Source organism: Lagopus leucura, unplaced genomic scaffold (genome assembly GCF_019238085.1).
Source record: "Lagopus leucura isolate 7727_CA_CO unplaced genomic scaffold, USGS_WTPT01 Super-Scaffold_100022, whole genome shotgun sequence".
In the NCBI taxonomy this organism is placed as follows: Eukaryota; Metazoa; Chordata; class Aves; order Galliformes; family Phasianidae; genus Lagopus; species Lagopus leucura.
Window position 1 is genome coordinate 9,117,222 of NW_024962275.1, and position 24,977 is coordinate 9,142,198.

At 55.4% G+C, this 24,977-nt stretch overlaps 1 protein-coding gene across 1 annotated transcript; it reads left to right on the forward strand.

Annotated features, from left to right (window-relative positions):
• Positions 1–5,690: 5,690 nt before the first annotated feature.
• On the forward strand, positions 5,691–18,845 carry SAPCD2 (suppressor APC domain containing 2). The gene is given in 7 exon segments (XM_042879347.1): positions 5,691–5,742; positions 5,745–6,422; positions 11,056–11,189; positions 14,988–15,134; positions 15,879–15,980; positions 16,534–16,656; positions 17,095–18,845. Coding segments are annotated over 7 exon segments (1,365 nt in total). The 3' UTR covers positions 17,224–18,845.
• The last annotated feature ends 6,132 nt before the right edge of the window (positions 18,846–24,977 follow it).

Here is a 24,977-nt window from a genome sequence, read left to right on the forward strand (position 1 = left end):
GGGACGCGGCGGGGCGGGGCGGGGCGGCCGCCTGCCCCTGCTCGGCTCTTCGGCTACCGCTCCGTCTCCTCTTCCTCTTCCTCTCCGTCTTCCTCCCCTCCCTCCGCGCGCCTCCCGCCCGGCCCTGCAGGGCACGCGGCTGTCGGCTCTGCGCCTGCTGAGGCGAAAGGCGTTTGGCTGCTCACGTCCTCCGCCGAGGATATTGGAGGAGCTGGGAACTTCGTGCTCGGGAAACTGACGACGATGACACCCGTTCTTGCATTTCCACACGAAGCAGAAAGCTCTCGGCATTATTTCAACACGGTGCACGGCCTCTTTTTTCACTTTCTTATACATGGGAGTGATCTTCTTTCAGTCTCCAGGGACTTCACCTGACAGCCGTGACTTTTTTATTATGATGGAGAGCGGCTCAACAACCACATCAGCCCTGGGATGCATGTCATCCAGCCCCATAGACTTGTATGCATTCATTCTTATGAGTCAGTCCGGGACTTGCTCTGCCCTTACAGTGCCGGGGAATTTGCTCCCCCAGGTCCCACCCAGAGGTTTTGGGACGTGAGGTTCAGGGATGTGAGAAATACAAGAATCCTGGCTGCCAGTTCCCACTCCTTCTCCATGTCTGATGTAGCCAGCTCTCCTTTCCCATCTACCAGAGGAACTCTTTGGTCTGTCTCTTCTGACCTGTACCTGTAGAATCCCTTGTTGAGTTTAACATCCCTCACCAAGAGCAATTCCGTCTGCACCTTGGCATTCCTGATCCCATCTGTGCATGTCCGGACAGCATCCCTGTATTCTGCCAGGTCACACATCCTTGCTTCCACTGCCTGTACGTGTCCTTACCTCTCGATCTGACCAGCACATCCTTGCCAGGTCATGCTGGGTTTCTGCCTCCCCTGCTTGTTTTCCAGTACTGGGGGACAATGAGCTCTTGTGTGCTCAGAACTCTTCCTTGAAGAGTAGCTGGCTTTGCTCCACTCCTTTGTCTCCAAGGGCAGCTTCCCAGGGGATCTCACCGAGGAATTCCTTAAACAGGAGTTTGCTTTTCCCAGGTTCAGGGTCCTGATTTTGCTTTTTGCCAGGCCCGTCCTTCTCAAGATCACAAACATGACTCACTACAGCCCAGGGTGCCTCCAATCTCAGTCTCTTTAATGAGCTCCAGCTCCACAAATGCTTTTCTTCTGCTTGGTTTGTCTAGTACCTGCACCAGGATGTTCTCAAACACACTCCAGGAGTCTTTCAGTTTGCTATGCTGCTTTCCCAACAGATATCTGGGTGGTTAAAATCCCCCAACTAAATGACAGCCCTCAGGCACAGCACTTCCTGCAGCTGTAGCAAGAAGGCCTCAGCCCTGGGCTGCCCTGCTCAGGTGGCCTTTGGTAGATCTGGCCGCCAGCTATCCTGTATTGGTTCAGTCCCTGATTTTCACCCATGGGCTCTCAACCTGATTGTGGAAGTTTCTGAGAAGCAGCTTTTCGCACCACCTGCCTCTTTAACATAGAGGGCAACTGCTCTGCCCCTCCTGCCCTGCCTCTTTCCAGTGGGACTCGGAGCAGCACTTGCTGCACAGGTGTGAAGGAACGCAGCATGCTTCTCTGCTATCTTGCTCTCCCAGAGCAGGTTTGTCCTCCTGCAGGGTGTCCTCCCTGACTCCACAATCCATTGCACTCGTGTGAGTAGAAATTGTCCTCTGTAAAGTGAAAAAAATAGGATCTCAGGTTGGATCGGGCATATCAGACAGAACGACCTGAGAAAGCAGGATGCGGGTAAGTGTGGGACAGACAAAATGCAAACGTGTGTGAAATGGGTAAAACATCATCAGAAAGCTCCAGAACCTCTGAAGAAGAGAGAAGGCAAACACTGCTCTGTGTGGTGCCAGCAGTGGGCTGGGGCAGGATATCTCAGGATATCTTACCTGGGAGATGACAGAGCTCCTTCGTTTTAGGACTCTGCTTCAGTAGGTAAGAATCCACTGATGCGTGCTGCAGAGAAAAGTAATGTTACGGTTGTCCCCTGAGCAAAACAAGGGGCAAGGCAGCTGATATCTGCAGCATGACTTTTGCTACACAGTGCCCTCAGCTGCTTCTGTGCCTGCTAAACGGAATGGCTGCCATTTGCTGAAGTGTAGCAGTGCCAGGTAACAGCCTGGTTAGCCTGGCACCTGTCTCCACGTCCACACTCCAACATGACACCACATGGGGACACGGTCCCGGCTCATGCCCCGATTCCCAACCCAATAAAGTGCCAGTTCTGCTGACCTAGGCGTGCTGCAGATGAGGATACAGATCCCTCTGCCCCTCAGACACCCACCCCAGCCCCCACCCAGCCCCTCTCAGCCCTTGTGACAGCCGGTAGGCGCCAGTCTGCCACCAGACTTCCTGTTCAGAGGGAAAAACGGTCGGATGGAAAGAAAAGCAGCGTTATGGGAAGTGCCTGCCCTCCTCCTAAGCAAACAGAGCACGTCCTCGAGAGGCCCAGCATGCAGCAAGGTGGAAGCAGGATGGCATCTGAAAGCTGAGGAGAGCAAACAAGGCAGCCCTCCCACAAGAAAAGGTCTGCTGGCCGCACAGCTCCTGCATTTCTGAGCTCCTGGGGGGCTGGACTGACAGCCTAGGAAACACTGGGAGCTATTCTCTGCAGCTTCAGGGCCGGTGGAAGGTGTTAACACAAACCGTGCTTCATGCTTCAGCGACAGAGAGACCCAGAGCCCGACTGCTGTTAGCACGGCTCCTGGTGCGGTTTTAACCAACCTGCAGTTCCAGGGCATTTTTTGGATGTGGCAGTGCTGGAGCTGGCAGCTCCCCCCACCAGAAGGTGCTTTCCAGTACCTTGAAGGAAGGAGAACCAAGTAACTAAGTTGTTCATACAAAACTTGAATAAAAAATAGAAGAAAGATATCTCTGTCAGTGAAAAGAAACTTGGCTGGCCCTAAAATAAACTATTTGCTGAGAGAAGGGGGGGAAAAACCATCAAACCAACCAACCAGACATAGAACATACAAAGTCCTTTCCAAGAATTTTCCAAATCTGCTTCTCTTTGTTCACCCTGCCACTGTGAGGAGGAAAACAGGAACATTCTGTGAGTCTCCTGAGGCAACCTTGATATAGAAAACATAGCAAGGCTGCAGTGAGCATTCAGGTCTCAGCTTCCTGTTGCCAGAGCAGAAATTTCCACATGGAGGAGAGAGAATTTGCTCTGTACCCCAAGATATGTTCAGTATCAAGAATAGTTTCTGGTATTTTCCTGCTAAGACTTGCAGGCAGAGAAATTGGACAGGAATCATTAAGGTAATTCAAAATTCAAAATGCCACAGTTTGGGTCAGTTTGAAATACCTCTACTTTGTTGCAAAGTGTGAGGCTTAAAGCCCTGTGGAGGCACACAGCCTCACCTCCTACTGTTAGCAGAGCTGGGCAGTGTGACCTTCAATGATGCACCAGAGACTTCTGCCTGTATTCATGCTCCCCAGCAGTGAATGGTTTCAGTCCAACATGGCCAGGCCAGGCAGAGATTGCAAAACAAGCAAGCAGGCACAAAAAACTGATGAAAAGAAATGGCTTAAAGAAGATCTGGCTGTGAACAGCCTGGCTGTGGTATGGAGAGCAGAGCCAGCAAGCTGCTGGTAGGGAAAGGACTGGCAATGGTCTGCAGAGGCTGTGGTGGTTCACCTGGCAGCCTCACAGGGCTGGGAAACTCCATCCAGAAGAGGAGTGGCAAGAATAGAGTGAGAAGCCAGGAGGACACAGCTGCTGAAGGTAGCAGACATGTCTGCCCTCAGCAGGGAAGCTGGCAGCGATGGGAGAACAGAAAAGGCCACCTTGACAGAAAACCACGAGGGCCCAATCTCTACCCCTTCTTCCTTTCAAACAAACTCAGAGCCACCCTGACAGATGGCACAGGAGGTGTCTGTCCCACAAGCAGCCTCACAACATGAGCACCTGCTAATGTCACTGATCGCCTTTTCTGGATACAGGCTGAATAAGTGCTCTTTGGATTCTCCCAGGTACTGATGCCCCATTTGCTCCTGACAGAGCTCTGCTGTCTTGTGCTGCCAGCAGAACAGCACCCAAACATGTTCCTGTGCCCACGTGAGCCATCCCTGTGCTGCAGGGCACTCACTGTGACTCTCAGCAGCACGAACATCGGATGAGGACGGGGTCCCTGCAGGTGTCCCCCTGAGGCTGCCAGGGTGCCCCAGGCAGTTGCTGTGCCTATGGAGGGGGAACAGAGGCAGTGGTGCTCCAACTGTGCTTTGTTGCAGTGCATTGCTTGACAGAGGGATCTTGCAGAGAAGGGCAACGTGTTTTATTAGGGCTAACATGCAGATGTAACTGACTAAATTTCAGGTCGCATTGGAGAAACTCTCTTCACATTGCTGATTCATACTAAAGAGAGAGGATCCAGATGTTTTTTCTTCCACATTTCTCAAACCAGCACCTTTCTCCACGTTTCTCCATAACTGTGGTAGCTTTGGGCTCCTCATCTCTCAGCAAGGTTCTGCTGGATGGCGGTCAGTGCTGCTGCATTGCCCACGGCCCCCGGGGCACACACAGTTCCTGCTGCAAGCACTGTGCCCCTGGGGCATGAGGCAAGTCAAGCACATGGCACCTCTCTGCAAAAGGCAGTACTTCTCACTCCTTTGGGGATGCTGCCAAGCTGAGAAACACGGACTGGAACACGACTTCTCACCTGCTTTTGCAAAGCTAACAGCGAGAGTCGTCTCACATGCTGGACATTCTGTACCTGTTCACTAACCTGATTTCCTCTGGACTGGCTGGAAATGCAAGGTCTTCAGGTCTCCCTGCTTCTAAAGAGACACCTTTCACTTCCCACAAGGTAACAGTGTCTTTGATGTGGAAGAGGCAGACACTGCAGGCAGGGAGCTGAGAAAGCCTCCCAGCTAAGGCTGTGCATCCCTCCACCTGTTCAGACGGGTGGGCATCTCAGCTCCAGAACAGTGCAAGGCCCAGCAGGCACACAGCTCTGCCTGTCAGAATCTGTCACTGTAAGAAGCAGAAAAAAAATGGAGATTGAGCACAGGTAGCAGAGTCCTAGTTCTGCTGGGCAATAAGCAGATTTACAGCAACAGAAGCAGCAGGTGAAAGCCTGTGCTGTGAGAAAAGAGGATTTGTGCCTGTTAAAATAATAGCACTGCTCAAGCCAGCGTTGCTTTTTATGGGACTCCCTCCTGCTGGGGATGGCTGCAGGCAGAGGTCACCAAACCGTTCCTTAGGGCCCTTACACCGCACAGCATGGAGTCAGCAGCCATGGCATGGGATGGGAGCAGGAAGGGGGAGCCCCATGGGGGGGCGGCCCCCAGGGCATGGAAAAGCAGGCGAGGACTTCGAGACACCCTGAAGAGGGCTATGAAGATGGGGAAGGGTCTGAGGGCGGTGTGTGTGAGCGACGGCTGCGGTCCCTCGGTTTGTACGGCCCAGAGGAGGCTGAGGGAAGCCCTCCTGTCGGCCTGCCCTCCTCACGGCCCGCAGTTCCTCACAGGGAGGGGCAGCGCCAATCTCTGCTCCTTGGTGACAGCGGCACGGCCCGAAGGAACGGCACGGAGCTGCCGGGGGAGGCTGGGAAACGGCTGCCCCCCATAGGGCTGGGCACGGCACAGCTCCCAGGGCCGTAGGGCTGCGTGGTGCCGCGCGGGGCCGGGTTAAGCTCGGCGATCCCTCCCAGCTCGAGGCAGCCGATGGCGCGCCGACCCCGCGGGCACCGCGGAGCGCGGGGAGGGGCGGGGCCAGCGCGGGCCACCTCGTGCCGCGCAGAAACTCAAACCGGCGGCCGTCCCCGCAGCCAATGGGCCCGCAGCGCCCCCCGCCGCCAGCCAATGGGAGCGCGCCGCCGGAGAGGGGCGGGGCGGGGCGGCGCTGCCGGGCGGCGGCAAGTCTCGGGGCCGCGGCGGCGGCGGCTGCGATGGCCCCGGAGCGCGGCTCCCGTCCGTCCCCCGCCGGGCCGCCCCCCGCCGGCACCGAAGGGCTGCCCCGGGCCTTCCTGCAGAGCCTGCGCACTCTCTTCGACATCCTGGACGACCGGCGGCGGGGATACGTGCACCTCCGGGAGATCGAGTCCCGCTGGCAGGGCGCGGAGGCCCGCGAGCTGCCCTCCGGCGTGCTGGACGGGCTGCGGCGGGCGGCGCCGCCCAGCGGGTATCTCACCTTCGAGCGCTTCGTCCTGGGGCTGCGAGCCGCGCTGCCCGGCACCGACGGCGGAGTCCCGGGTAAGGGCAGAGCACCGGGGCGCGGGGAGCCGCGGGACAAGGAGCGGGACAAGGAACGGGACAAGGAGCGCGGCCGCGGCTCCGCCGTCAGCGCCTCGCGGAGCCTGGAGAAGCTGCCGAGCCCGCACGGCAACGAGGAGCGGCGCGGGCAGAGCGGCGGACACCGCGAGCCGGAGCCGGGCCAGGGGCAGCCGCGCGGCCGAGGTGAGCGGGGCGGGGAGGGGCGGACGGACCGCCGGTCGGGCCGCCGGAGCGGCGGGTTGGGCGGGTGGGCGGGCCGGTTCCTAGGCGGCACCGACCTGTTCTTCCTTTGGCATTTAAAACAACGTCAAATTCTTCCCCCGGGCCTGGTGTGGAACTCTGAGGAGTCGCCGTTGCTTTTTATTTTGGCTTCCGTGGGCTTTGTTTCAAGCTCCAGATAAACCGGAATGGAGATCACACTGTTTGCAAATCCTCCTCTTTTCCCAGGCTCGTTCTTCCCCTTGCATTTCTCGTCGTGTGGGTGCTTGTCTGTTTATAGTGGTGACAAGAAGAATTAAGGGCTTTGCAGTAACATGTCCGGAGTTGTCCTCTGGCACCGAGTCTGTAGGTGACCTCCCCGTGGGGTGGATCTGATCCTCAGCAGGAGCTGCTGGGCGCTGCGATGGAGAAGTGAGCTGCTGCCGGCCCGGTGCTGCAGTCAGTGCCAGAGCCCAGCAGCACTCAGCACTGCCCCCGAGCCCTTCCCTGCGATCCGGGTCCGCTGTGCCAATCTGCTCCTGCTGTGGCTCACAGAGCTGTCAGCAGGCTGTGCTGTCCGTCCTGTGTGGCTGCAGGCTGGCATAGAACCCACCACAGGGCATCTGCCTCCTTCCTTGCCTTAGCACAGTGGTTGGGAGGCTCTAGTGAGCCGTTCAGCCAGCTGGATGGCTGGCTATGCGTGTTCTCTGATAGCTCCACAGTGGTTCAGTTTGACAGACCAGTGGGATTTTGGGGCTGACGAAGTCAGGGGAGGGTGAGCGCTGCTCCCAGCACCGCCCCCTTCCACTGGGAAGCCTCCTTCACTGACCTCTTGACTCGCTGCCAGTATGAAGGAAAAGCCATAAGGAATACAGGAACTCCTGGCTGCCCCTGTGCAGTGCTTTGAGATCTCCTGACGCAGAATTCTGTGTGAGAACTTGGTGTTTTGCTGTTTCAACACTTGAGCACAATGCCTGCCTTTACCTCAGAAAGGTGCCCGAGCTGGTTTGCCTTCCCTTCCCCACCCTTTCCTTCCCAGTCCCTTCTGCAGGGTGGAGAAGAAATGTTAAATATCCCAGAGGTTCTCTGCTTTCCATTTTGCCTCCGGGTGAATCACAGGAGCTTCTCCCAGGGGAATGTTATTAAGCAGGCTGAGTTTTTTTGTTGGGATTTTTGTATTATTATTTATTTTATTTCATTATATTTTTTTTAGCATTAAGAGCCTAAATCTGGAAAAACCTGGGGGGAGAAGTAAAATCCTCCTTGATTAAATAATCATCATATTGAAAGCTCTCCACTAGCTGAGACAGAGCAGATGAGTACTGCAGAGCATAACTTTCTGGTTCCTGATGATCACTGCATTGTAGGCAGATGTCCTGTTGATGTCCTGAGGCTGCAGGTCGCAGCCCTTGCTGCCAGCTTCCCTAAAAGCAGGGCAGCTTTCTCGCAACAGGCCTGAATTCCAGGTTGATTCAGCAGCTCATTGACAGTTATAACTCACTTATTTTCTCTCTTTTAGTTCCCTATCCCACGTGCCTGCTCAGTGATGCTTTGTACCACTGAGGGCTTTCCTAGCATGAGGAGCTTTGGATGCTCCTTCCAGCTGGCTGGGAAGGAGTCAGGCCTCAGCACAGCAAGACCTGGCTCTCAGCTGACTGTGGAGAGGTGTGCCTGATGCTGTTGGTCAGGAGCTGCTGGGGGTCCAGTAAAATTCAGCTCGGTTAGATTGCAGCATTTGGGCTTGAGGCTGTTCCAAGGCTCTGGCTGCATGGTGTGGCTCCTGGGAGAACTGTGTCCAAGAGTGGGGAGGTGGTGATCAGTGCTTGTAGTCATCAAAGACTTTGAGGGAGTTCTCCCTGTCAGTGCTTCTGGGAGAGGGGGCTTTTTGCGGGTGCTGCCCACCTCTGCTTCCCGACCCAGGTCACAGCCATAGCGTGGGCGCAGCCACAGCACCTGGGAGCCCCCAGCATCTGCTGGGACAAGGAGGGAAAATGAGGCTGAAAGCAGAGGAGTCACTGTGACAGCTTCCCACTGCTGGCTCTTAGCTTGCCTCTCGCAGCGGTGTCCAAGCGTCTCAGTGTTTGGGGTCTTTACCCCCATGGTTTCCAATGGGAAAGCTTTTGTCCCTTCTGGGAGTGGGGGAAATGAAGATGCTGGATGGTCAGTGCTTTGTCTAGGGTGATGCTCCTGGGCACTGCCTGCTCCCTGCACAGCCAGGGTGGCCTGGCTCTAGAAGCTGCCTGGTGCCAGCAGGAAGGAGCAGGATGGTTTTGTAGGCAGCACTTGTTGCCCAAGCTGTTGCCAAGTGTGCAGAACGGCTGTCTGCTGAGGGCTGAGTGTGTGCCCAGCAGGGGTTCCCACTGGGAGGTGGCCCTGTGCCCAAGAGGAGCCGATCCCAGCTTGTTGGGGTTCAGTTTTACCACTGCATTGATAACTCAGGTGTGCGGAGCTCTGCTCTTTGACCAGGGAGCACCTTCTTATCAGAGGTTCACTCCAAATCTGGGCTCTGTACTTTTATCATAGGCTCAATAGTGGTGCTTCAGCAAACAACAAAAAGTTTTAACATATTTTTTCCATCCTGCAGCTCTTCCCACAGGTTTCTTCCTGGCTTTGCTTTGGCATTCCGCTTATTGAAGTGACTTGGTTTTGAGACTATCCTTCCACTTCCCACTCAGGTTGTGCTGCAGGTTTGGGAGAACATGTGCTCAGTTGTGATGGTTGTGCTGGCTTAACTGTTCCAGGTAGATATGGGTGTCTGAAACCAAAGGCATCTGGCAAACGAGATAAGTGAGTAATATCAGACTTTGTGTTAGGTGAAATGCCAGCGACCTGTCTGTGCTGGAGCCCTTGATGGCAAGAAAAGTGGGATGCTGTGGTGTACCAGCAGCAGAACTTCTTGTGTGTCACTCTGGTACCTTTCCAAGGTAGCACAGTAATGGTGTAAGTGAGGTGAGTGTGCAGCTGCACAGCTGCTGGGGTGTTGCTGGCTGCTGCTGCGTGCCCACTTCTACTCCTGTTGCTGAACTGATAGATGCTAGCAGCACAGACAGCCTCACAGTTGTGCAGGTCTCCTATCTTGCTGCCTCTCAGCTCCCTCCTATGAGCTGGGCTCATCTTCCAGGTGAGAGGTGACTCCTGCAGCCTCAGCTCACTTCTCCTGCCCCATATCCTGCACCCTTTGCATCTGTGTGCCCTGCTGAGAGCCGGACAGACCTCACACCCTGCTCAGTGATTCTGTCACTCCTGCCTGCCCGCACTGCAGAGCACACTGCATGTGCCTGGCTGGTCAGAGGAGAGGATTGCAGTGAGTGGAGGGTGCCTGGGGGGTATGTGGGCAGCAGTCCCAGGGAGATGTGTCCTGCAGCTGCCTTGCCGCAAGCTTTCCCTTGCCTGCCTCCCTGCTACTGTTTTCTGGTTCTTGTTTGGAATAACAGAGAATCTCTTCAGGAAAGCAAAAATCTGTGGCCAGAGAACAGAGGGAGCCACGGGAGTGAGAGGATGAGCACAAGGCAGGCTCTGCTGGACACTTGGCAGGGGCCTGGAGCAAGAAGGGAGTGCAGCCTGCCTGCTGCCCAGGCATGTTAGCAGAGGGTGCTGACTGCACCCCTGGGTGCCTTGGCGCCATGGTGCTCAGCAGCAGGGTGGTGCTCTGACAGCATGTCCAAAAACACAGAGCTGAGCTGGCTTGGACATGGCTGCAGGGCTGCCTTTCTGGCAGGGCGTGTGGCACAGGGGATGTGCTGACTTGGGCAGGTGCTCAGCCCATACCTGCTTGTGCACACAGTCATCCAGTGCTGACAGGAGGCGTCTGATCCTGCTCAAAACCTGGCAGCCTGAACTTAATCTGCAGAAATAGGTTACATGTGGATTTGGACCAGTGTTGTGTGTTTGTAGTAGATCAGCTTGTTGATAAATAGGATGGTAGGATTTTAATAAAATTTTGGAAACCCCAGAGCCAGATTTTATGTGTGTTAAGCTCATAGGCGTGGGGCTTCTGGTCAACAACAAACCTTGGGCAACAAACACACATATGTGTGGGGAAGGAAAGTGTTTGCTCTGTAATGAGCTAGTCTGCTCACTAGTCTGCTCTTTGTAGCCGCCTCCAGTGCAAGCTCCTTGTGAGAGCTGCCATGTGTCCAGAATGGGGCTGACCCCGATGCTCTCTGGTGCTGCCAGGCTGCTGCAAATAGGCTGTAGGAGCACCTGTGTTGCTGAGCCCATCACCAAACAACTGCCTTCAGGAGGAGATGAGTGCCCTGCAGAGCCTGTGCTGCCTGAATGGGAGCCAGGGGTCCTGTGAGCACAGAGCCAGGCAGGGCAGGCGGTGTTGCTGGTGGTTTGGTTGTGCTGAGACTGAAGCAGCACTGCCTGGAGGCTGCCTCCTTTATTCAGAAGATGACCACAGAGGGCACTTGCATGCCTGGCACGACCAAGTGAGGTATTACTGAGGTCTGTCTTGCCTGTATGAAGACTTTTAGCAGGTGCTATGGCTGGTGCTTTCTCAGGTGCTCCCTGCCTGGTCGGCTGGCAGGAGTGCTATTCAGACAGCACCATGGAGGGGCAGTGGAAAGGTTTCTGTTGCAAGTAGCTGGTGCCCTTATGCTTTCTTCTGTTACAGGTATTGATGTTAAGTCTGCTGGGCTTAACCAAGGAGATGGTGGCCATGCGGGCCCTGGAGACATTCGCAGACATCAGAGGGGACGTGCAGAACACCGGAGACACACTATTGCCAATGGTGTGGACTTTGGCATGGTAAGAGAACAGCCCTGTCGTGGGCTGCTGCCCCAGGTGAGGGCATTGCAGAGGTCCCTCACTGCTGATGTGAGCACTGTGGGCCTATTGCTCTCTCTCACCTGCTTTGCACATGAAAGCTGTAGGGTCTTTGGATGTTGGGAAGATCCTGCTGTTACTGTTACAAAGCTTTGTTAGTGTACATGATGGCCTTGCAGTTATTTCCAAGGTATTCTGCTTGTAGAAATGTGCAGGGGAAGGAGGAGGTACGTATTTCCAAGAGCCAGGTCACTCAATGGAGTTGGCACTTGTGCAGTCAAACACATTCTCTGTGGGCAAAAGCTTGGGCTGGGAAAGACAGAATTTTAGCTTGCGATGTTAGGAGGAGCCCCAGTGCTGCAGTGGTCTCAGCAGGTTGGTCTCTGGGCCTTTCAAGCACTCCAGCAAAGTCATGTGTGCGCTGTGCTGGTGACTGGTGGTGCTGAGGCATGCTGTGCTGCAGCCTGAGGACGCTGAGCAGCCAGAGCCAGCACTGCAGGCTTCCCTTCCACCAGAATGTGGACAGAGCATGGGAAAGGGCCTTGTGCTGTGACCTCTGCTGGATGGTGTAGGTCAGGGCTCTAGCGTACTGATCCTCATGACTACTGAGAGATTTTTTGCAAACATCTGAAATGAATTTGGCTGGGAAGCCTGGAACCAAGAGATCTGCTTCTCTCTCTATTGCTAAGCGGAGAGACTTAGATCAGGTTACCCAGGCCAAGGGATCTGTGCTGCTCCCAACTGGGATGTAGAAGCTGACTGGGCATATTGCCCACAAGCTCAGGCAAAATTTGACTGGGAAGAGAGCCAGGATCTTGTCTGTAGAATGAATGATCGTCCAACCTCCCTTGCTTTGTCTCATGGCTAAGGAGCTGCTGGCAAGACTGCATCTCTCACATCTGCACTTCCCCTTTTCACGCCCTGGTGTCACTCGCTGCCTGGTCGGGGCCAGCCGGCGGCTGCATGTGCTGTCCTTGTGCAGCATCGCATGGCTTTGGGAAACAACACACTGTGTGGCCTGGCCTGGCCTGACCTGCCTGGGAAGGGTTGGATTATGCACACATGCAAAGAGGTCTGCTGGGCTTGCAGCAATGCAAGTTCTTCCATCTCAGCTGAGAGGTGCTGACAAGAGGCAATAACTGTGGATGTGCCTGCCCAGGTTGGGATCCCTCTGCTCCTCGGGTTTTGATGGCTGCCTGGGGAGGGGACCCCCTCTTCTGGCAGGGCTCTTGTCTGTGCATGCAGCTCCAAGCTGGAGTGCAGCAGAGGTGGCAGTGCTCCACCAGCTCCACATCCTTCCTGGTGCTGGTGAGGAAGGGCTTTGATGGCCAGGGCGTCTTGCTGGAAGCTGCTGTTTGTTCCTGGGACTGCCACACATACCATTGCTTTGGGCAAGTGTTGCTCTTACCTTTGTTTCACCACACTGCTTAGTTGCCATGCAGCATATGGGAGTCAGGTGTCCCACATTTCTTCCCTCCATCCCCTTTATATCCAATTGCTGCACTGCCTTTGTGTTCCTCCTCTCAGAGATGAGATGCCTGGCACTATCCAGTGGGGGTGAGAAGCCTTCCCCAGCACCAGACATTTGGGTGCCAGTTCCACATTTGAGTATGCAGAAACAGTTGGAGCAGGTTTGAATCTAGCAAGGACTGAGTCTCTGTGCAGGGCAGTGCTCTTGCCTGGCTATGCTTCCATCCTCCCTGGTGCTGGAAGGATGCTGGGCCCTGCAGAGCCAGGGCACACAGCTGTGATTAGGCTAATTTGCTCCATTTCCACAGGGGTGGGGGTGGAAGAGATTGATGTCCATTTAGCAGCCTGTGAGTACAGTAGGACCTGTTAATCTTGATCAGCAAAGCAGAAGTTTGGGGGCTGTGCTGCAGCCCAGGGATTTAAGATGGACAGCTGATGTCTGCTCAGATGGTGTGTTTTTTTGTTTTTTTCAGTGAGTCCATTGATTGGCCCCATTTCTCCATGGCCTTAGGGTAGTTGGGATGAGGCCTGTGAGAGGCTGAGCACGTTAATTTGTGGGCAGCCCGGGGCATGGCATTCTCCCCTCCCCTTCTACCACAGGCAGCACCAACCAAAACCTGCTGTGCCCACTCCACCTCCCTGTCCTGGCCCTGCCCGAGATGCTGTATCCCATCCCACTGCCCCCAGGGAGATGCCATCTGTCCATGCAGCCAGCAGAACTGCCTGATGTTCCCCAGCTCAGCAGGTTGCTGCTCCTTCCTCCCGTCTCCATGCTGACCAGTGAGTCAGGTGGGATCAGGATGGGACAGGCAGTCACAGGCTGCAGCCAGAGCTGGATGGGGGTCCTTGCCACATACAGCACCTTCTTCATGCCCCTCAGCAACAGCCTGTGCAGTACCAAGGCTCTGCGGTTCTTCCTATGGGTATGTTCCCCTCTGTCTGTCTGAGCCTGTGTGTGTGTTGCTGCTGTATTGTCAACAGCAATTCCAGGAGCGGAGGGAGCAAGAACAGCCCTGGTGTTATGGGGTGGCTGGTGTGTGGCAGCTGCAGGGCTTCCAGTGTGGAGATGGGGACAGGGAAGTGCTGCCATCCTCAAGAAATGTTTGGTACATCCAAATGTTTGGATGGAATGTTTGTCTGCTTGGAGAGGGGGGTCTGCCTGGGGTCACTTCTAAGCTGAGTCTCCCTCCGGTGCTCTCCAGACAGCAGAAGTTCCAGGCTCACTGCTTGGATCTCTTTGGGCACGAGGAGAGCAGCCTGCCCTCTGTGAGGGAGCTCCTGGTGCCCAGTCTGTGCCACGGGCAGTGGAGCTTAGGTGGCATCGTGGCAGAAAGAGCAGGTGGCTGTTTGCTGAGGGGAGGGCTGGGGCTGCTCTTGGCCTCTTTTCTTCAGAGCAGCTGCAAGGGTGTGAGCAGGGGGCACAGCTCTGGAGGAGCAGGTTGGGGGGAGGCACAGACTTGCTGGGTGAGGGCTGATGGTTTGCTGTGCTGAGGATGCTCTGTTCCATGGGGAGCAGACTCCTCTTGCCAGCTCTGTGACTTCTTGGTGGCAGTGCAGTGCCAAGGGGCCAATGGAGAGGGGGTGCTGGTGGGAGCCTGAGCTGGGCCTAAGGGCAAGAGCTTCAGGTGCTCTTGTAGCCTCTCCCTGTCACCTGGACATACCTAGTTCCTCTGCAGATGGCTCTGCGGCTCAAACCTGAAGGCTAAGCAGAACCTGTCAGCAGAAAGGCATGCTTTGCTCAGCTCAGAGATGCTTCAGGCAGTGAAGCAAAGGGCTGGGTAAGTAGGCAGTAGGTTTTGCCCAGGCTTCTGGTCTGTGTGGGTGACTTGGTTGCTCCCTGACAGCAGTGTGAGTTGCTGCTGCTCCTATGGAGCTCGCAGCCTCAGGGGTGGCTGCAGGCCCTGTTCTTAGCATGTGCTCAGATAAATGACAAAGCAGAGAAACCTGTTTCTGTAGTGAGAGCTGATGGGGAGCAGGCCTGATTCCCTGGCCAGGAAAATAGAGATGACCTGATGGCCCTTTGACTGTTGCTGTTGCTCTCCCAAACTGGAGAACCTACCCCAGACCAGGATCAGCCAGTGGCCATCACCCAACTCCTCTGCAGCAGCTTGTGGCAAGGGGCTGCCACAGCTGCCAGTAACAAATTTCTTTGTGCCTCGTGAAGAAGACAGCTTCCTGGGCTGCAGAAGGGGGCCTAGGTTACATTGCTCCTAGGGGCCTTCAGATGGGAGCTGACCAGGCAGTGCTTCTCTGAACATTTGGTTTGGACTGGGTGAGGAGGGAGTAACATGTCTGTGCTCTGTCCTGCAGCTGAAGCATATGAAGGAGCTGGAACAGGAGAAGGATTTCCTGCTTCAGGGTCTGGAGATGGTTGAGCGTGCCCGTGAGTGGTACCACCAGCACATCCACTGCATGCAAGAACGCCAGAGGCTGTTGGGGAAAAACAAAACCAGCACGGTGAGCCTGGGGCTTGTTCTGGGGATTCACACCAGGTTGGGGCTAGAAGAACTGGGCTGGACATCTTGTTTCACCTGGTGTTGGCCTTGCTATGTTGTTTTTGTGTGCCTGCACTTTTGGCCTGGGGATCCCAGATGAGTGGGGGGGATTGGAGCAGCCCCACCCAGCAGAAAAGAGGGAGAGGCAGCAAGCATATCTCTCTGTTCTCTGTTTATCCACACACTTGATGCAGAGCTGAGACATCATTGCAAGGATGGAATCAGGCCTGGCCTCGTGGGAGTGGCTTTCCCAGGAAAAAAAAAAAAAAGCTGACCCTTCCCTACTGACTGGGATGTTCTGCTGGACACATGCCAGCCATGGGGCTCCCTCCTGGGCCTGCTGAGAGGGATTTCAGGCAGCATGTGCCCTCAGCACAGCTAGCTAGGCCTACATGTCCTGCCATGTTGCACCCAGGATCAGGATTCCAGCCTGACAGAGCAACCACGGCCTTGGCCCTCATGCTGGCTGTGCTGTGAGGCAATATGCATCCCATGGCATCTAAACGCGTATGCATCTCATGGCTTGTGTGGGCTTTGTGCTGGTGAGGCTGTGGGGCTGGGATGTGGGAATGGAGGAGTGCCCTGGTGCTGGGAGGTGTGGGCAGGGCTGGAGGATGGCCAGCCACCGAGCCTCCCCATCAGGCAGCGTGGTTCCCTGGAAGCTGGCACTGAACTGACACCTGGACCCTTTCTCCCCATCTTCCAGGACTTCCTTCCTGATGGCAGCCAGAGCCAACTGGGACGCCTGATCCCAAAGCTGCAGGAGGTGAACCGCTGCCTGGGTGACCTCTTGGCAGCTGTGGGCAAGGTGAGAGCAGTAAGTTAGCGGCTTGCAGTCACTTGTGTGAGCCAGTGGCCTGCCCTCATGCTGGCAGCCAAGCTGGCATATGGGCTGCCAGAGCTTCCCTAGGCTATGGAGAGGTGATTTGGCTCTGTTGCCAAGATGGGTCAAGAGGGAAGCGCAACTTGTCTGGGCTGGAGGATGCTCAAGGCATATGGAGACCTAAAGGAGATCCTCCTGAAGGTGTAGATCTTTGCATACAAACAGGGAAAGCATCCTGCTGAGGTGCTGAGTCCGTCCTCTCAGAGGTGACTGTCCTGGATGCCAGCTGCTGCATGGGCTCCTTGCAGGAGCAGGACATGCTGCAAGGACTGCTTCCACTTCTATCTACACTACTCTGGAATAACCTTGCTAGAGACCCTGCATTGGCCTGTGCTGGTGGATCTTAATCCTGTGCTGGGTTTCTCTCAGCTCCCAGCCCAGTAGTTCCCTTGTGCCACAGAAACCTGGCCTCAGAGGCAGGTTGAGGAGGGCCACCAGGAGGTCGTTGTCTCATTCTTTCCCTTCATCCTCTCCACAGCCAGGGAACTCCACCTCAGCGCTGAGCAGGCTGAACCCCACTGCCCCTGCGGTGTCCCCAGCCTCTGCAGGCTCCCAGCAAGCCATCAACATGCTGAAGGAGCAAAACCGGCTTCTCACCAAGGTGAGCAGGAATGGTGGGGAGGAGAATGCTGAGAGGGAACCATCGGAGAAAGAGTATGTGGCTGTGGAAAGTGATCCTTCGGCTTAGCCAACTTTGGTCATCCTGGGGATGGACCATGGGCTGCACTTCGAGCCCTTCCCTCTCACAACTGAGTGCCCCTCATGTGATGGGCTTGGGCTGTTTGCTGGGTATGGGACCATGAATGTGAACCTCACTGGCCCTGCTGTAGGGAAAAGACTGTGACAGATGAAGACCACAAGAGGGTGCAGATGCTAACAATGCCCAGGTAGGCTCGCTGCAGGGGTTTATGTTCTGACATCTGCAGGTGGTGCTTTTGGTTTGCAGGGGGCATGGAGCAGCTAAGCCTGCCCTAGGTCACGGAGGCCTCAGGCACAGCACAGAGCTCTGAGCAGCACTTCTCTCCTCTTTCCAATGCAGGAGGTGACTGACAAGAGTGAACGCATCACCCAGCTGGAACAGGAGAAATCTGCTTTGATCAAGCAGCTCTTTGAGGCACGTGCCCGCAGCAATCACGAAATGAGCCAGCTGGACTCCACCTTCATCTAGCACGTGTCTCCCAGCACTCCTGGCCCCATATTAAGCTTCTCCAGGGGGTTGGTGGAGCTGGGGCTTTTGTCCTGAAACCATTCTGTCCGTTGCTCCAGGTGTTCATCTCAAGGCCCGTGGAGGCCTGGAACTGCTTCCCTGATCTGCTTGGGCAGGCCTCGAATCCCCTCCCTGCCGTGCTGCTGACATGGCCAGCAGTGCTGCTCACAAGCTGCTCCTGTTCAAAACTGACTGCAGTTGAACTGCTCCCTCACCTCCCGACCCCCAGTGTGTCGGGTGGAAGCAGCTGCTGCCCTTACTGTGTGAATGGGGAGAGCTGCTGTACCCTAGGCCTGACCCGGGCTGAATTCTGGCTGCTCTTAGAAAAAGATACTGCATCTTTAACATTCCATCTGGCATTCCAAGGCAAGCCTGCCCACTGAAGGGCATCCTGTCTGCTGCTTGTCCTTCTGTCAGACGACAGGATTGAAAATCTGTAATAGGGGCATGGCTAGTTCCTCCCTGCTGCCTGCGTTCTGCTCGCTAGAGGAAGCAGATTGGGCTAGAGCAATGCCTGAGCTGGTGCTCCTCCTGGTACAACCCTTTCCAGTTTGCCTGTAGTGATGCCATAGTCGCTGTTTACACATTTGCAGGCTCCTGTAGTTGATGAGCCATAGACCTGGATCAGGTAACCTGTACCTCTGAGCTGCTCTTTCAGGCTGTTTGCAGATGGAGGCAGATACCTCTACCTCTCTTCATCTTCGTGAACTGGCAAACATTTCTTTATGACTGCCAGACCTATATTTTTTCATGATGACTTTAAAAGGAGAGGTTGTCTTGCAGCATGAGCCTGATTTCACAGTGGGGCTTCATGACTCATTTTCTTGTTTAACTGAATGTGGGTGATGGAGAAGAGGCTGATGGTCTCTTTCTTTTGCACATCTCCTAGTGGAGAAATGGCAGCTTTGCGTGGTGATGTAAGCATGGGTGATGTTAGACTGGTGTGTCTCGGGATACCTTCTCCTTTCCATGTAGCTCAGTGATGGGGCTTGACCTGAGCAATATTTTCCAGTGTGGTTTGGTACTTGTTACTGATGGTACATTTGTAGGTGATCGGTGCGAGTCCCCACCTAGCACAGCCCTGGCTTTTCTCTTCAGCATTGTTTCATGTTCAGACTCCTGGCACAGTGCTGTAGCACAACGCACCAAACTGGGCAAAAAGTGCTGGCCTGCCCTGCTGTGCCAGCTTCAGCTGTGTTAGGCTGGGAGCTGTGCAGACCAACTCCTCGCCCATTCCTGAGAAGATCCTTTTACCCACCCAGTGCAGTTTGTCCCACCCAACTCTCTGAGGCTGACCTTGACCTGAAGCTCACTGCATGGTGTTCAGTCCCTGCTCTTTTCTTGCACCTGCTGCCAGAGTGGGGATCAGCAGAATGCAAGGGAGAGGGAGGAAGAGCAAGGCCAAGGGAGTCATCCCCTATCTGCAGGTGTTAGTTATCCCCTGGGCATCAGTGCCTGCCATCCCTGTCATGATGCCACCTCTGGTATCCGGTGCCTGTTTTACCTGAGGCCTAACAAAAGGTGACTCTCCTCGTAACCTGTCTTTAGGGATGATAATAAAGTGGGCTGATCTATTTAATTTATCTTTCTGTCTCTGACTGAATCAGTCCATCTATTGCTTCAAGCCTTGCAGTTCCTGCCTGTTGGGTCTGGAGGGATTGCAGGTGAGCAGAGGTTGCCCAGTGTGTCTGTGCTCCAGGTCGTGTTCCCATGCCCCTTTCTTTCCCATCTGGGCATCTCTGTGCTGTTGGGCTGGAGACACTCCTGGCCTTTCCTCTCTGCTGTGCAATGGGATTACAAAACACCCACACCCTGCAGTCCTTGGAGCCTGTGGCTGTTCCTCCAGGAGCTGTGCTGCAGGGCTCCTGCACAGGTGGTGCTGGTGTTGTTCACGAATTTAATGCTATTTCTTTTTGAGCAGTGCTCTCCAGCAGTACAACCGGGATGCTGCTGCACCCGGCAGGGGCTGACCTGCTCTTCTGTGCTCTGCAGCTGAGCTGTCTGTGCCTCCATCTTCTCTGGTATGGGAACAGAGCTGCGCAGGAGGATCTGAGCCAAAGCCCTCCTGTGCTTGGGAGAGCGATCTTTGCAGCGGCTCCTTTCAAGTGGTGAGTGGGGCAGCCACAAGTCCCAGACAGGGCAAGGAGGGAGTGATAATTGCCATAAATGCCCCAGTTTTCACTAAGATGTGAAGTCCGAAAGGTCTTTCAAAGCAAAGAGAGGATCATTGTCTCTGCTCAATGCCCCTCTGTGTGTGGAGCCAGGGCAGCTCTGCCCCTGCCCTGGTGCTGGGCATGCCTGGCTGCAGGGGAACATCCTGTCCAGACAGCTCTGGCCCTGGGCCCGCTCTGCGCAGGGAAGTCCTGGGAAATAGGAAGCTCCTGTTGGAAGCAAGGCCTCTGTGGGGCTGGGAGCCACCGGCACCGAGCTGGCCGTGTTGCTGTGGGCTCCTTGGTGGGGTTGCCGTGAGCCTGACCCCCATCTCCGTCCCTGACCGTCCTATTACTGTGAGCGTGGCCGTCTGGTGCCACGAGAGCCAGGTTCGTGGCCAGGGCTGTGGGCAGTGCTGTGCGCCTCTTCCCTTCTCTTTGGGCTCTGGTCTCGCTGTGTTTGCACAGATCTGTGAATGCGCAACCAGGGGTGCTGCTCACAGCTGGAGGCTGCTGTGCACAGCTGCAGCACAACAGGTCTTGGCTATGCCCAGCCCAAAGAGCTGCACTCAGCCCTGACCCTGAGGTGGTCGGAAAGGTACCATGCCACTCAAGTCTTCAAGTATTTATCACAAGTCCCAGAACTGCTGGCTCCAGCATGACACAGCACAGGGGGTCCCCCAGTACTGCAGTCTGATGTTGGGGCTGTTACTGGGCGAGAGGCAGCCCCAGAGAGGCCTGGGCTCAACCAGGAGTCACATCTGGCCCCTAACCTGCCCCAGGGGATGCAGGATCTCATCCTCTGTGTCCCCAGTGATGCTGTCTGAGGAGTCCAGTCACCCGGGTCTATTTGAGGTTTCTGTTTTCTCCTGCCTGGTTCCATGCCCTTCTCACGCCTTCTGAGGCTGGGCTGTGTGCCCAGCAATCTCCTTAGAGAAGGGCTGCTCTCTCAGCAAGGCAATTATTCCGAACGCCAGCAGGAACAGCCGCGTCTTGGGACCCCAGCCCATATGTTTTGTGCCTTTGCTTTTCCTCCCTGTCATACAGAAGCTGCTCTCTGCCTGGCCAGCTTCTTTCTGCCCTGGGCAGTTTGCAGCAGCTCTGGTACCCAGCATGCAGTCAGGCTGCTCACACCTTGCACTCTTAGGCCTGTTCTTTCCCCTGCAAACCACTGGGATGTGAACTGAGGACCTGGAGAAGCCAGTGTGTTCTGGGTCAGTTGGTCCCCTATGGGACAGGGAGTGGAGCCAGGCAGGTGTGCAGCTAGTGCCTGTGTTTGCTCTCAGCTGCGCTCAGTGCCTGGTGCTTCTCAGCCCTGTGACCTGACACCCAGTGCAGTGCTCTTGTTCACCTCTCTGGTCTCTCTCCTGCCCCAAATCACCTCTCTGCCTCCTGCATTAGCAGCAACCCACCTGTGCTCAGTGCTCCCCTTCCCCCCGTCCCAGCTGAGCCCACAGTTACAGTGCAGCCTGCTGGGTGGTGAAAGACTGCTCTGCCCTGACAGTGGCAGCCTCTGCTGCTCCATCCCAGCTTGTTCCCAGGGGGTGGCAGTGCTCTCAGGTGTTCGTCAGCACAGCACTCCAGCAGGTCTCTGCAGCATGACCCTGACCTGGCACATGCTCTCATTGCTGTCTGTACGTCTGAGCCTCTTCCAAGGTACAGATTATTGAAGACAGATGCTCCCTCTGCAGGGAGACCTGGCACGATGGGGAGGGGGTGGAGGTGGGGCTCCCGAAATTCCGACTTTCTTCCACAGCTGCGTTCCATGGGGACCGTGACTTTACTCTCCCCATTACGTCAAGCACAGCTGCCATGGCGGATATCCGCCCCGCTTCCTCCCTGGGGGAGCAGCAGCCGTCGAGGAGCAGCGCGGTGCTGACGGGGCCTCGAGGTGCACAGCAGCAGTGCCACGTGTCCCTGGGAGTGCTGCAGCCATGGAGGGCTGAGCTGTGCTGTGAGTGACTGCATTCCGCAGGGCTGCTAACAGGCAGCTCCTGCTCGGTGCAGGGCTGACTGGAAGAGGAATGCGCTTTCTCTTCCTATGGACTAAACAAAGCCACCCTGCTGCCTCAGAACCAAAGTTTTCTTGAGCCCAAAATGCTTTGTATTGGTTTGAGTTCACTTTGAACGTTTTAAAATATGCTTTTCTTTTTCTTTCTGTATTTATGGACAGTTCAAAGGGAAAGGCCATTTCTAAGTGATAGATGCAGAGTTGGTTCCATCTTGGTACCTCTGGCATGATCTCTCTGCACAGAAAGCATCAACTGCTTTGGGATGCTTCCTTGGGCAGCCTGGGCTGCTGTGAAATGTGGAGGTTTGTGATCTTTGGGGTCCCTTCCAACCCTGGCCATTCTGTGAAAAGATTTTATCATTAAATATTTAATGTGAGTGGCTTGGTAAGAAAACTGGGTTTGCACGAGGCGTCTTAGTGCTGTGTCCTTGCATGGAGCTGGGGGCAGAGGTAGCCTCCTCCCCACGGCTTCCCGTGCTCTGCAGCATCCAGCACACGAGGCAGTGCCTCTTCCCCCTTTGCTTCTCTGCCCCAAGGGCTGTTTCCGACACAGCCGCTTCGCACGTTTTCCTCTGCTGAGCTGAGTCAGCTGCTGTGCCATGGCCAACTCTCAGAAACCCATAAATCTCCTCAAATCTTCTGAAATCATGAAATCAGCCAAAGGAGGAAAAAAAAAGGGGGGGAGGAGGGGGAGAAGGAAGAAGAAAGAAATCTTTGTCAATAATATGTTTAGGAAAGGATTTTTTTCTTCTCTGGGGGGGTTCAGTATTCATCATTTCCATCTTCAAGATTCCCCCTGCAGCCAGCGGGGCTGGAAATGCTGCACTCTGCTTCAGTGTGAGCCCAGACTCATGTAACCAGGAGAGCTGCAAGAATACGGAATATTGCAAAACTTGATCTGCTTCAGAAGGCGGGCGAAGCTGGTGGCCATTGCGGCCACATGCGTTTCCCCAGATGCCGCAGCCTAGTGCTCATCATGGGCTCTTCTCCTCCCCTTCCCTGCAGGTCTCTGAGCCCACCTGCCCCGCACCCTGCTGGGCTGTCCCCCAGCAGTCCCCAGCTCCATGGGTTGCTGTGTCCCCACCTCGTGGCAGTGTCACTGTGCCCCAGCTGGGTGCGCAGCCTGTGCCGCTCCGACCTCACGAGCGCATCTGTGCTACTGGGCCAAAGAGACGTGGAGAGGTTGGGCAGATGGACACACATCATCCTGCAGGAGCCTGGGAACAACTAATTGGGCATAAAATTAGCTGCAGCTTCTATTGCTTTTATTTTTTTATTGATTTTATTTTTAAATGCAGTGGAAAATACGCTGCAGGAGGGGAATTCAAAGGGGCCTGAGCTTGTGCGTGCAGCCTATGGAATGCCAGTCCTACTGTGTATGCCCTGCTCGTCCCCAGGCAGCATATGGGGCAGGAGCTGGAGCTGGAGGGGCTGCAAACCCACTGTCCTTCATGGTGTATCCCCAGGACACACAGCTGGGCAGTCTGGAAATATGGGGCTATCATGGAAAGCCCTGGGAGGGACAGAATCACCGCCTCTCCTGGTGCAAGAGGGAGGTAAATGTGTAGGAGCAATGCAGCAAGGGGTAAAAGGAGCTCAGTCTGAAGGGGGATGCTGATGCTGGGGGTTTGCAGGAGCCCAAAGGGAGTTTGCTGGCATGCCCAGAGAAGAGGAGTCCAGAGGCTGCGAGCACAGCCTGCACACAGTGGTTAGCTTTCAAAGCAGTGCGACCTGTACCTGTAACGATGTCATTTGGAAGCTAACACCATTTCCAAGGGCAGGAAACACCGGAATGCTGGATTTCCAGGTGAGCTCCTCAGCACGAGCTTCCCAGTGCCTCCCAGTGACTGCAGAGACACTATGCATGACCACCGCAAGGAGCTGCAGCTTTTGGTGCCATGCTGCCATGCCCCATGGATCAGCAGGAGGGAACAGCGGCACGCTGCAGCCTGGACCAGTCTCAGCCTCAGCTCCTGTAGCTGTGGTAGCCCAGGCCAGCACCCAGCAGCCACTCAGCTGTGGCATTTGGGTTCTGTTTGTGGAAGTCCCTCTGCAGTCAGCCACCCACCCAACCGCAGCAGAACTGAAAGCAGGGACCTTAGGGTTCTCTTCCCAACGGCAGCACTCGGTGGGATGTTTGGAAGGGAAGCTGAGTCATTTAGCCAGCACTCACACGGCTCCAGGCGGTGCAGGGTGGGGGCAGAACGGTGCAGCTCCCAGCCGCTCCTGGAGACCTGGGCTGGGCACAGAGCTGGGGAAGCATCCCAGGACGCAGCTATTCCCCACCACCTTTTCCCAGCCCATTCCTTTGCCCCCTGCTCCAGCTAAGGAACCCATTTTTAATGAGCATCACCGGGCCCTGCTTGCTCTTTTGCTTTGCAGCACAGAATTACAGGCTCACGGAGTGCCATTATTTCCTCCAATTGCAGCTGCTGGCATTGCGTGGTTCCGCTCAAAACTCCAGTTCCCACCAGAAGACAAAAAAACCTCCAGTTTCGCTGTCACTGAAAACTGCAACATTATTCTGCAGCTCGTTAGCTCTCTCTCTCTCTCTCTCTTTTTTAATCTATTATTTAATTGTCATGATTTTGGAATATCTGACTCTCATTTTTGAGTTCTGAGTCATTTGAGAAACAAAGCCCAAGAGACACAGAGCAGAGCAGGGAGGCAGGAGCTCTGCAGGAGGACTCCTACCAAAGGTCTCGGCTTGGGCAACCAGGAGGGGTGAATATGGAAACAAATGGCTTTAATCAGCTGATTAGAGCTGATTTGTCCCTGGCCTGGGTATGGGTTAGGTCAATAACCTGACCTCGGCGATAGGCAATTTTGCAGCAGCTGCACAAAGCTTGCTGCCATTGCCCCGCACATCCCTGAGTTTGCTGGAGGAGCTGAGCCCAGATGTGGCCCAGGAGGCTGCATGGAGGTGGATGCCAAGGCAGTGGCTTAAGGAGAGTGCACTTCCAGCATTCTTTGCCCAAAGAAGCAGCTGGGGAGATTTCCCACCCAGAGCCCAGAAGTCTGCAAGTGTGGAACTGGATTCCTGCCGGATTGGGCACAAAGCTGGCTGTCACACAGCCCAGGGCGGCCACCGAGCTCTGGGTGCTGAGATGGGGAAAGAAGGACTCACATGGCCCAATGGGGGCTTCGCTCTCCCATCCCTGTGCCCGGGAAGCTCACCGTGCCCTCCCTGCTGTCCTGTGAGTGTCTTCATCTGCTTCGCCTGCACCTTTACACCAACACTGTTCTGCTGAGCACCTGGGTTCTGCTGCCAGGAATGACGACATCTCAAAGCAGGATGACTGCACACAGGGATCTGGATGGCCACGGACCGGCTTGGTGGGGAGAGGGTGGGAAAATGCCATTTGCACAACAAGCTCCTTTCCCCATCACTGGGACATGCCCCAGGGCGACAGCTCCAGCAAAGGAAGCGGCTTTTGGAGGGTTTTCTCCTTGTGTTCTGGGGTGTGGGAAGGATTGGAAACATGCCTGCTGGCTGCAAGCACTCCCCTGGGGCCGTGTGCCTCTACAGAGGGACAAAAACCATCTATCGGAAG